Below are 13,500 nucleotides of genomic sequence, written 5' to 3'. Positions count from 1 at the left end.
ATCTAGTCCCGAGTACCAGTTATTCCAGGCAGTTTTCCACATAGAGTTAAAGTGCCACAATACTCTCATAGTGCCAAAAAGCAGTAGTGCAATACTTAATATATTGCTCCCTCTACTGGCTGCAGTCCATAGTATTGACATCCAATAGACATTTACTAGCTGTCCCACCCAGAAAGTTTTCAAGCTCTGAAGTCCTCTAATTTGTCAGGACCTTTGGGAACAGAACACTGAGGAGATTCATATTATTTATACAAACACAGCACATCCATACAACCGTGGCCCATGAGCTTAGAAACTATATGGAACGTTATTTAAAGGGAAACTGTCACCATGTTGTTGCTACGTAATCTAAGAGCAGCATGATGTACGGGAAGAGACCCTGATTCCAGTCATGTATTACTCATTGGTCTTCTTACCGTAGTTTTTATAAAACAGTGATTTTTATCTGCTGCAGATTTACCAGTTCTCCGAATGCGGACCTCTGTATAACATCATATTAACAGCTTTGTGTGTACAATATGCATTGGCAGGAGATTGCCAATCAGTGATGGGGCGTGGTTAGACTGTCAGCAGGTCATGCAGTCTAGTGATAATTTCCTGTTGATAAAACAGTAATTTCATAAAAACTACACTAAGTAGACCAATATGCGACAAATAGATGGAGTCAGCATATCTGCCTCTACATCATGCTGCTCTCAGAATAGGGAGAAAAAACCTGGTGACAATTTCCCTTTAAAAGGGTTGTCAAATAGGAAAACCACCACTTATTAAATGCAATATTCTCCATTGTAAAATAAAATTACCCTATACTCACCTCCTGCAATGGGGCAGTTTCAGCGCCAGCTCTCCCAAGGCTTACATGACAGCATTATGCCACATGACCATTAGATGGCCAATCTGCAGGTCAGTAGTGTTCTGAACCTGACCGGCGTCAGTACTTAAACCCGTGCTGCTGGGAGGAAATTAACTTTATTCCTCCCGGAAGCACTCGGGCGCCTCCATGGGTCCACTCATCACTTTGTGTATAGAAAGCGGCTGGCTGTAACCACACCCTGACACTGACTGACATCGGGCACCAATGCTGAGCCTGCTGCCAGCCGTCCTCTCTATACACCGCTTGGTGACTGAACCTGCACCGGTGCCGCCCCCATGACTGAAAACCCAATGCTACAGAGAGGAATTAAGTTCATTTCCTCCCGGCAGAAGGGGTCTACGTGCCAGCGCCGGGCATGTTTAGAACACTATTGACCTGCAGATTAGCCCCATAGCTTCACATTTATAGGCTTTTTTCACGTGACAGGTTCCCTTTAAACACAGTATAGAACATAGAAGTGGGGTGTAGACTGGAATATGAAGTACTAACTCAGAACGTCGCAATCTTTCTGTAGGCCTCACCATGATAAAATTAACAACTTATCACAGTTTCATTAGAATATTAAGTGTAACAGGAGATTGGTGCAGTACATTTTTTCTGTCACAACTGCCCCTCAGCAACCGGGGAGGCCTCACCGCTTGGGAAGCACTGCACTATACAAAAACCGCAGAACCAAATTTTTCTATTCAATCTCCTGTTTGTCCTTTTCACCCCTTAAAGCATTCTATACATGGGAAATCCATAATACACTGAAGAATGCCCTAGATGAAGCAGCACCTTCTACACACAAAGACCCTACACAGACAACAGCAACCCTGGCACACAATGAAAACACGCTTTCTTCAGCGCTGCTCAAGGTGTGCAGAGCAGCAGTGGAGAAGATCTCTCTTAGCAGAAGACTTCTTCCACTATAAGTTCATGCTCAAAACCTATAACTCTGCTCGTCATCTGGCCAAACAATCCTACTTCACCACTCTCATCACCTCACTATCCAACAACCCAAAAACGACTTTTTGAAAACTAACTCCCTCCTGAAACCTAAAGTACAGGCCCCCCATCACCAACCTCAGCAGTGAGGATCTGGCCACTTATTTCCTCGAAAAAATCAACCACATCCATAAGGATATCTCAGCCCAATCTCCTCAGTGCCTGGATCCCCTTCCCTGCCGCACCTCAAGCTCACTAGACATCTTTGAGCCCATTTCAGAAGTTTCCAAGCTCCTCGCTTCTGCTCGACCTACAACCTGCAACAGTGACCCAATTCCTTCACATCTCCTGCAGTCTCTCTCACCAGTGGTCACCACTCACCTAAAATATTTAACCTCTCTCTTCAGGTATATTTCCCTCCTCATTTAAACATGCCATCATAACCCCTTTACTTAAAAAGCCATCCCTGGACCAGAACTGCACTGCTAACTACAGATCTGTCTCTAACCTTTCCTTCATCTCTAAACTCCTGGCACGCTTGGTCCACTCCCATCTATTCCGCTATCTCTCGGATAACTCTCTTCTCGACCCCTTACAATCTGGTTTCCGCTATTTACACTCCACTGAAAGTGCCCTCACTAAAGTCTCTAACGATCTAATAACAGCTAAATCGAAAAGTCATTGCTCCCTGCTGATTCTCCTGGATCTCTCTGCCTCATTTGACACTGTGGACCACCAGCTCTTCCTCACTATGCTCTATAGGCCTCAAGGACACAGCCCTCTTCTGGTTCTCCTACCTCTCTGACCGCTCCTTCACTGTATCTTTTGCCGGCTCCTCTTCCCCTTACTATCAGGGTCCCGCAGGGCTCAGTCCTAGGCCCCTCCTCTTCTCTCTATACACTGCCCCTATTGGACAATCAGCAGATTTGGGTTCCAGTATCATCTCCATGCTGATGACACCCAATTATACACATCTTCCCCTGACATCACCCCTACCCTAATTCAAAATACCAAGGATTGTCTGTCTGATGGCTTCAACATCATGTCCCCCCTCTATCTGAAACTAAATCTCTCCAAAACTGAACTTCTTGTGCTTCTCCCCTCTACTAACCTCACTCTACCCAACATCAAAATAACCCTGGAGGGTTCAACCATAACTCCCAAGCAGCATGCCCGCTGTCTTGGGGTCATATTTGACACCGAACTTTCCTTTACTCCCTATATCTGATCACTCACTCGCTCTTGTCACCTGCATCTTAAAAACATCTCCAGAATCTGACCTTTTCTCACCTTTGAAACTGCTAAGACTCTTACTGTCGCTCTTATTCATTCTCGTCTGGACTACTGAAACTCTCTTCTGATCGGTCTCCCTCTTACCAAACTTTCTCCTCTCCAATCCAACTTGAATGCGACAGCCAGGGTCATATTTCTGTCCAGCCGCTTCACCGATGCCTCCATCTTGTGCCAGTCATTACACTGGCTACCTATTCGCTACAGGGTCCAGTATAAACTCATCTCTCTCACCCACAAAGCTCTCCACAGTTCTGCACCGCCTTATATCTCCTCTCTCATCTCAGTCTCGCGATACTGTAGCGATCTCTCGAGGAATAGGGACCGCTACAGTATCGCGAGACCGCGACGTCATGAAAGGTCTCGCAAGGCATTACTGGGAAACGGGAGCATCGCTGAGGCCCGGGAAGGCTGCGCGGGACGCCGGAAGGTGAATATAACCCGATTTTTTATTCTATTTTTTTTTTACAGGGATATGGTACCCACAGCCTGCGGGAGAGTCTCCTCTCCTCCATGCCCTGGGTACCATCCACAAATGTTCTGCTTACTTTTTGCATGGTGGGCACAGCCACATGCGGAAAGTAGGCAGAACAATGCATTCCTATGTGGGCGGATTCGCCGCAATTCAGCAAAATTAATGAGCATGCTGTGGATTTTTCCACAATGCGATTCCGCCGCGGGAAAATCCGCAGCATTAGCACAGCATTGCGGAATCCCATAGGAATGCATGGGATGCTGTTTTTTGCGTTTTCGCGGCAAAACAGCGCGTTAAAAACTGCCGCGAAAAAAAACACGTCGTGTGAATGCAACCTTAGAGTTAAAAGTTGCACGTTCCATATAAATATTGCAAAATGTGTGCAAATAGTCCAGATGTACAAAACAAGAGATCACAATCGATGGTTGAGTTGAAAACATCTGGAAAGCCTAAACTCCATCCACAATGACGGACATAAAAAAAAAACAGGCCAACAACGTTTGCATGCGTTTTAAGAGTTAACATGGCTTGAAACTGGTTAAAACGCTTGCGCCTAAAAAACGCAAATGCATGCAAAACGCATGATGCGTTTTTTGCATGCGTTTCTATTGCGCACGAAGCACTGCGCTAAAAAACGCTAATGTGAAACTAGCCTTAAAAAAAATTCAAAAAAAAGGTGCAAAGTGAAAAAAGACCAAAAACTATGCAAAAAAAGTGCAAATACAATAATAATGATATGCTGAAAACGAAAACAGACAGCACCTCCATAAATCATACATTGATCTAATGCCGCTAGGCAAAAATATGTGTAACTGAACATGATGTTCTTAGTTTAATATTCTGATTAGACTGTATGACACCCACTGCCACGTCACGGCGATGGTCGGCAGACTACTCCTCTCCGTTAGGGAGATAGGAACCCACTAAAGTTTGCTGTGGGGTGGCAGTGAGCTTCATACAGCCTGATCATAATGTTAAACTAAGAACCTCATGTTCAGTTATATATATTTTTGCCTAGCGGCAGTAGATCATTGTATGATTTTTGGAGGTGCTGTCCATTCTCTTTTCAACATATTGCAATAATAACACACTGAAATAAAACCTCTCTAAACTGGAAGTTTGCTGAGAAATGACAATGACAATTCTGCATCGCTCCTAAAGGGCCCCATACATACAAGATGTAAATCACAATATACACCAGCTAGATAACTAGAGACAAAAGTTTTAATCAGATTTTAACATACCAGATCATCCTTCATACTAGGCCTTTTCCCTTCTCACGATTGTATTTTTTTTTTTTCAAAGTACTGAGTCAAAAGAAACAGGGCATGAGAGCAACATGAGAATGGATTCAGTGTTGTACATGTAAATTTGGATGCAAATTGTTTTAAATTAATGCATCAGAAAGTGGTTCATCAAAGTCCACATTTACACATCTGAACTCGGCCTAAGGCTTATGTGAATACCACATGTGTACGGAGCACACCACATCTCCTGGGCAGGAGAGGAAGCAAAAGACAATACTGGCATTACAGCAGAGGATTCATTATGTGAGGTAAAATATTTCACTGACTGTTTTTAAACAATATTTTACCTCACAAAATGTATCCTCTGCAATCTCTTGGTGTAATGTCTTTTGCTTCCTCCTCTGCCCAGGAGCTGTGGTATGTTCTGTTCATGGTCAGACACTGGGGAGAGAGACAGAGCACAGGGGGGGAGACAGCTCAAACGGGGACAGCACATGAGGGGAGAACACAGCACAGGAAGGAGAGAGATAGCAGACAAGGGGGATAGCACATGGGACAGACAGGTCAAAGGAGAGAGCACAGGCAGAAGTTAGCATATGGGGAAAGAGTGGGCAGGTGGGTGAGAACATGGGGGGGGGGGGGGAAAGAGATTCTCAACGCTGCAAAGCCTGCCCCCATCGTCACATTACCGCATATGTGGCAACTATTATTGCAAACCTACGATGTACCGTAATTTCCTGGGCCATCCAGTGACTTGCACTTGTGCAACACTATAAGATCATCTGAAAGTTGAAGTTCTAGTAGGCTATTGGTTATCTTTAGGAAATAAATTGTCCCCACATCTCCCATACAGCTACTAAATGTAGCATTACATGGCAATACATGGGTATGGGATGTGCACTGTGGGTCCTTTGCACTTAATGTCCTTCAGGCTTAATCCATAGGTCATAATGAAAAAAGGGTTTCTACAACCCCTGGCAAAAATTATGGAATCACCGGCCTTGGAGGATGTTCATTCAGTTAATTTTGTAGAAAAAAAGCAGATCACAGACATGACAGAAAACTAAAGTCAATTCAAATGGCAACTTTCTAGCTTTAAGAAACACAAAGAAATCAAGAACAAAAAAAGTGGTACTCAGTAATGGTTACTTTCTTAAACCAAGCATAGGGAAAAAAAATATGGAATCACTCAATTCTGAGGGGAAAAAATTATGGAATCACCCTGTAAATTTTCATTCCCAAAACTAACACCTGCATCAAATTAGATCTGCATCTAAAAAGGAGTGGGCACACCTTGGAGAGCTGTTGCGCCAATTGGACTGACATGAATCATGGCTCCAATACGAGAAATGTCAATTGAAACAAAGGAGAGGATTATCAAACTCTTAAAAAGAGGGTAAATCATCACGCAATGTTGCAAAACATGTTGGTTGTTCACGGTCAGCTGTGTCTAAAATCTGGACCAAATACAAACAACATGGGAAAGTTGTTAAAGACAAACATACTAGTAGACCAAGGAAGACATCAAAGCGTCAAGACCGGAAACTTAAAGCAATATGTCTCCAAAACAGGAAATGCACAGCAAAACAAATGAGGAACGAATGGGAGGAAACTGGAGTCAATGTCTGTGACCGAACTGTAAGAAACCGCCTAAAGGAAATGGGATTTACATACAGAAAAGCTAAACGAAAGCCATAATTAACACCTAAACAGAAAAAAACAAGGTTACAATGGGCTAAGGAAAAGCAATCGTGGACTGTGGATGACTGGATGGAAGTCATATTCAGTGATGAATTGCAAATCTGCATTGGGCAAGGTGATTATGCTGGAACTTTTGTTTGGTGCTGTTCCAATGAGATTTATAAAGATGACTGCCTGAAGAGAACATGCAAATTTCAAATTTCCACATATGATATGGGGCTGCATGTCAGGTAAAGGCACTGGGGGGATGGCTGTCATTACATCTTCAATAAATGCACAAGTTTATGTTGATATTTTGGACACTTTTCTTATCCCATCAATTGAGAGGATGTTTGGGGATGATGAAATCATTTTTCAAGATAATGCATCCTGCCATAGAGCAAAAACTGTGAAAACATCCCTTGAAAAAAAAAAAAAAGACACATAAGGTCAATGTCATGGCCTGCAAATAGTCCAAATCTCAATCCAATTGAAAATCTTTGGTGGAAGTTGAAGAAAATGATCAATGACAAGGCTCCAACCTGCAAAGCTGATCTGGCAACAGCAATCAGAGAAAGTTGGAGATTGATGAAGAGTGCTGTTTGACACTCATTAAGTCCATGCCTCAGAGACTCCAAGCTGTTATAAAAGCCAGAGGTGGTGCAACAAAATACTAGTGATGAGTTGAAGTGTTTTTTGTTGGTTTGTTTTTCATGATTCCATAAATTTTTCCCTCAGAATCGAGTGATTCCATAATTTTTTCCCTATGCTTGGTTTAAAAAAGTAACCATTACTGACTACATTTTTTGTTCTTGATTTCTTTATGTTTCTTAAAGCCAGAAAGTTGCCATTTGAATTGACTTTAGTTTTGTGCCATGTCTGTGATCTGCTTTTTTCTACAAAATTAAACAACTGAATGAACATCCTCCAAGGTCGGTGATTCCATAATTTTTGCCAGGGATTGTAGATGGGAGAATCTTTCAATGTTATTTTCTGCCCGTGTAGAGAATATATTAATTTAAAAAAAAAAAGTCAGCTTCCTATGGCCACATCATGTCTTTTAACACTTCTACAGGCCATTGAAGTAGTATCAGAAGCAGTGCTGTGGAGTCAGTAAGCCAAAACTCCAACTCGACTCAATTCCCCTGACTGACTCCACACCCCTGCCTCACTACTGAGCTTGTACATAAAGTGCAGCACAGATTCATCTCAACTAAAAGCCAAGATCCTTACGAACAGACATCATTTAAAGGACATTTCATAACTTTCCCAAATTCTTATGAAAACATTTACAGCACATCCTGCATTGCACTACTTTACCCAATTTATTATATATTTTATGAGTCGGTCCATTTTATACAGACTCCAACTCCACAGTCCTGGTCAGAAGAAAAGGAACGACTGTCGCCTGTTTGTGCTCTCTTCTGATTCTTATTACTTGCTATGAAACAATGCAGATTTTCCCACAATACGGCGAGTGCTGCCACCTTCACTTCTAACATTTCAGTATCTTCCAATCTTCGTTCTAATGCAGAGATGAGCGAGTATGCTTGGGAGTTATCCAAGTATCTTGAGCATGCTTGCATATTATGTTCGACTCCCTATGACTGCATGACTTGCGGCTGTCAGACTGCCTCAGCACACACGGGGATTGCCTGTTTGTTAGGCAATCCCCACGTTATTAACATTATTATTACTACACCTACTAACTATTGGGATAGGATCTTGTAGATGGGAATACCCCTTTAAGTATGAGCAAGGGAGTCGGAGTCAGGGAAGTTGAGGAGTCGGAGTGGTAGGTTTAGATTACCAACTCCACAGCACTGGTTCACATGCTCATGATTGAATAGGGGAATTAAATCTAAAAGCTACCTCATCCTTTCCACACAAACAAGATTGAGATGTGATAGTGGTTCCATGTTAACCCACAAAAAATGGCATTCGGACGTGTCTCAATGTAACTGCAGACTTCAATTATCAGTCAGAATCCAAAACATGCAACGTTGAACACAATGAGCTTTTTTCCAGCTGTATCAGTGTTTGTAGACAGTAATAACAGAACCTACTGCAATAATATTTCTGACTTCAAAACGGGATACTCACAAAAAGAAACTCAAACAGAGTCTACAGCTGCATATTTTGAATTCTATGACTCCATTGAGGGGGGCATCGCCAAAACACTTTTTTTTTTTTTTTTTTTTTTGAGGGTTCAGACGGAACCTCGAACTGAGTCCAGAACCGTGCGGACGAAATGTAATGAACAAAATTAGCACTTCTTTACACCTCATAATAGAGGTACCATCTCTAAAGGGAATACTGAAAAATGTAGTTTGCACTGGCAATCTAACCCACAGCAAGCCCTGCTGCAGAGCTGGGCAAGATAATCAACAAGGTCCAAGCAAGGTGGCACCATCTGGGGAGCATTCACGCTCATTTAGGTACTTCCCTGTACATTCCATAAGCTGGAAATCAACTTTAATGTATTTTACATTTGTCTGCATAGTTACAGCAGTCTTTAAACTTCATTAAAAAAGAAGTGAAGTCGAAAATGCAAAGAGCAAGAAAAACAAACTGTTTAAATTGCGAAATTCAACATTTTTAAACAATCAACAAAGAAAATAAAGGCTGTAGGATGTGAATTTACAACAAGTTAAAGGTATTGAGAGTCCATCTAAAAATTCCATTTCCAACAAAGTCCTACACTTTTCCGTCCACATGTTGAATAACACCGGGTGAGGGATCTTTCTGGGAAGTTTCTTTCAAGGAAACATGGCTCACCTATGAGGGATCTTTACGCAGACCATTAAATGAAAATTCTAATGGGGGCAACTTCTTTCCAGGCAACGACAGTTTTTCAGCTAAAAATGATTGTTGGAAACATACATTACATCCAGTGCATGTTCATTATGATGGAAATAAAGAAAATTACTTACACTTTGTATAACTTGCCATTCTATTGCCATTATCCCAGTGGTCCTCACTGGGACCATAACCGTTAATGTCTCCATCAGTAACCGCATCCCCGTGACTGACTGATGGCCCTAATGCAGAGTCAGTGCCAGGATTGTGGTTACAGCTGCCGCTCTGTACTCAAGAGTGGGGACAGAACCTGCGATGCCCACGTGACTGAAGCCAGAATACCTCTGGGGAGAAAAACGTTAATTTTCTCACCACAGCGTTTGGCAGGTTAATAACGCTATTAACCCACAGATTAACCCCACTTCTGCAGGGTAATAGCGTTTTGGTGCCAGGTTCCTTTTAAGGATTTCAAAACAAGACATATAGTTCCCAATTCATTAAGACGGACACTCATCTTAAAGATGGGTGAGCAGTAATAGTATCAGCCCAATTGACAGGCGCATGCCCCTTGATGGAGTTCGGAGCATCTTATCACTGACGTGCACAAGCACCAAAAATGTTAATCCAATCAAGGACATTTATGGTGTAAGGGACTCTACAACTTGTGTTGAGTGGAAATTGCCACATTGACACCTTTGAAAAATAGGTGTAAAAATTTGTCGCAACTTTGTGTTGCATAAAACTTTTCCTACAAATCTGGTGTAAATGCTTTACTTATTGAGCGTAAATAAAAGCTGACATACAGAGACGATCGTTAAGTAAGGCGGCTTGTCGAAAAGAAGCATGGCTCTCAAGCGTGTAGTGGATGTTGAAGAAACTATATGTGTATCTCACAGCTTGGCAGACAGGGAGCTTGTATAAATTTGTTACGTGCAGTACAGCAACACATCACAAAAGCAGCATTGTGATGACCAAATCAAGTTAGCTGATATGTAATTAAAAAAAAAAAAAAAATGTACAAGGCAGATGAACAACATGAAAAGTACAAAATCCAAACTGGCCCCCAAAAAACTGAAGTGCATTTAATAAGCAATGTCATCACAGGCTTTGCTCTAAATTTTTTCTGGTGTATCCCGCTCCCAGAAAAAAAACAAAAAAACATACTAATACACGACCTCAACGTCTGCTAGGTTCTAGCCTTATTCCAGTTAAAAGGTTTCTAGGTCATGGGAATTGTCAATCTCAATGGCATCCTCCATTTCGGTTTTCATTTCAGTGTTTTCTTCATCTAAGGATGCTAAAGCTTCATTTGTGTCGCTAGCAAAAGTTTCTCTTGACGTGTCATCGTGTTCTTGAAAATTAAGACCTTTGATGGCTTCTTTCATCTTCTTCCCAAGTAAGTGACGTCTTCTCTTTTTTGCAGCTTTTTTACTCTCGTATTCTTTCTGGTTTTCCATATAAAATATTTCCTTAAAGATAAAAGAATATACTTTGTCAGTGTCATGCGTTTGTCAGTGAAAGGAGACATTCTGACTGTTCATATATACAGGGTGAAAACTGGGACAAGTATTAACAATGCAAGTCAGCTACAGTTGTATACAGTCTCAGGAAGCAGATCATGGTGTGAACCAATACCACAAGTTATTCCCATTTTAGCCTTTCATGGCCGAGACTAGGACCACTAGAAGAAAATCTACTGAACGGTTGTACTGCACCAATTGGTTAAAACCCATTAATTTCTATGGAAACCGTGCAGTTCAACACCTCTAGTGGTCAGAGCCTGGCCAAAGTTGTCACTGTCCCAGTCATAAAAGGCAAAGGCACTTAAAGGGGTTGTCCGGCTTTTCACATAATCTCATTGTCAACATTCTGCAGCCCAGATATGCACTAAGTAATTTACCTTCTGTGGCTAGTTTGCAACGTTTCCAAGATATGATCTCTTGCTTCTATGAAAAACGTCCAGGGGGGGTGTTCTGGCATTGAAATGAGAACCGGTCATTTCTTCCTCACTAGTTTCACTTTCCATAGATCACAGTTCAGCGTGTGTCTAAAGAGGAGCAGCTGCTCTCTGCACTGAGGCTGCTAGAGGGGGAGGATTTGTTACTGTGTGAGGAGGGGTAGGCTTGTTCATGTGGTCAGGGAGGGCCTGTTGCTATGGAGGGTGGGGTTGTTGCTATAGAGGGCATGTTTTTAGTAGAGTAGGAGGAAACGACCAGTTCTCATTTCAATGCCAGAACACCCCCCCCCCCCCGGACGTTTTTCATAGAAGCAAGAGCTGATATCTAGCAAACCCTGCAAACTGGCCACAGAAGGTAAATTACTTATTGTCAGCATTCTGCAGCCCAGATATGCACTGAGATTATGTGAAAAGCTCAGACAACCCCTTTAAAATAAACCTATTTAACCAGAATCTCCCCACATCCTAATTCTAATATACACAGTTTTTATTTTTACGATAAAAATAAAAAAGTTATTCCTATTTCTGATAAAGCTTACTAACAGATTCATAAGGGTACGTCCACATTTTAGGCCTTAATTAAGTGGCAATGTGAGAACAGTCTTTTTTTCCCAAGTTAAAGAAAAACGGACCAAGTTTAATCAGTGAGTATCATCTGAGTTTCATTTGATTTTTTATTTTTTTTTTTTACAGACAAGAAAAACTGACAAAGTTTCTCCAGCTTCTATGTAACGGTCAGTAAATTGTGGCAGTTAAGTGCAGTCCTATTTTTTCATGAACCCATAGATTGGCATTGAAGTCTTTGATCCGGCACTCAAATCAATTGGTCTCCGAAACATCATGCACAAATGAACAGTCCACTGACTAGCAGTTGCGATCGGTGTTGCTGGTTTGGCTTTTATCCCAAATCATATGGCAAGGCTCATTAAAGGGTTGACATGGACTATTAGGATCGCTACTTCCTATAAGTGGCACTAGAGTTCTAGTCCTCTTCCTCTCTGAAGAAGCAATTTGCCGGTGTTAAACACCTATCACTTGTACGTGAAAAAATGACGTCTGAATGTTCCCTGAAAGATACTCCATAATTGCCCGCACATGCTATTTTGAAATATCTGTCTTCATGGTTACAGACTACAAACAAACCCCCCCCCCCCCCGAGTAGTCTGTTCTGGCCTTTCAGCTAACCTATATTCATATTAAGAATGGGAGTGACAGATCTGTACGGTTGCAAAATCAGACTACACAGGGTTAACAGCAGCTATAGGCACAAAATATTTTCTATCATGACCTATGGCAAAGTTGCTCCTTATAGATTCATTGATCCATTAATAACCACCGATAGACCTTTTCACAGAAGTCTTTAAGAGTTTTTGGCTTTCAGATCCGCCTTTCGTATTGACAGTTCTGAAGTGGCCAGCAATGAGTTTGAATCTAAATCACATTGAACACCTGTGGAGAGATCTTAAAACTGCTGCTGGGAGAAGGCGCCCTACAAAGAGATCTGCAGCAGTTTGTAAAAGAACAGTGGTCCAGAATTCCAGTAGAGAGGTATAAGAAGCTTGTGGATGGTTATAGGAAGCGATTGACTGCAGTTATTTATTCCAAAGGGTATGCAACTAAATATTAAGCTGAGAGTGCCAACAATTTTGTCTGGTACATTTTCAGGGTTGTGTGTGAAACGTCTAATTTGCATTTATTCAGGGCTGTGGAAGTCGCAGACGTGGAGTCTGTGTCTATTTTGGTGGAATTGGTATAAAATGTACCAACTCCTAATATATATATTACATTGGGTTCAGTAGTTCAGTGCAGGATGTGCTGTAAATGATTGCAAAATAATTTGTAAAAGTTATGAAATGTCCGAAAAATGTCTGTTCGGTTCCTGATCTAAGGATCTTGGCTTTCAGTGGAGATGAATCTGTGCTGCACTTTATGTACATGCTCAGTAGTGAGGCAGTGCTGATGAGTCCGAGTTGTGAAGTCTGAGGTTTGGCTTACCGACTCCACAACACTGCTTTTTTTTTTTTTATTCCAATACACATAGAGGAAATAAACCTGTGCATAATAGAACACGTGTAGATGCAATAATGTTCTGGGAGAAATACTTAACTTTCTGGAACAATTCAAAGGGTCGCGACACTTTTGGCCATGACTGTATACAGCTCTCTACAGCATGCCCATCTAGACATACACAGCTCTGCTACATACACACTACATGCTTATATAGACATACAAAGATCTGTTACATGTCCAT

The 13,500-nt window shown here is 41.7% G+C and overlaps 1 protein-coding gene across 1 annotated transcript in view; it reads right to left on the bottom strand.

The window, feature by feature from the left end:
- Positions 1-9,050: 9,050 nt before the first annotated feature.
- PHAX (phosphorylated adaptor for RNA export) overlaps positions 9,051-13,500 on the bottom strand; it is a 46,562-nt gene continuing 42,112 nt past the window's right edge. Inside the window, exon 5 of the mRNA XM_073557241.1 lies at positions 9,051-10,761. Coding sequence (XP_073413342.1) covers positions 10,501-10,761 — 261 coding nt within the window. The 3' untranslated portion in view covers positions 9,051-10,500. The remainder of the gene's footprint in view (positions 10,762-13,500) is intronic.

Source organism: Dendrobates tinctorius, unplaced genomic scaffold (genome assembly GCF_039654945.1).
Source record: "Dendrobates tinctorius isolate UK_male_01 unplaced genomic scaffold, ASM3965494v1 ptg000003l, whole genome shotgun sequence".
NCBI lineage: Eukaryota > Metazoa > Chordata > Amphibia > Anura > Dendrobatidae > Dendrobates > Dendrobates tinctorius.
This window is presented reverse-complemented; position numbering and strand designations above follow the sequence as displayed.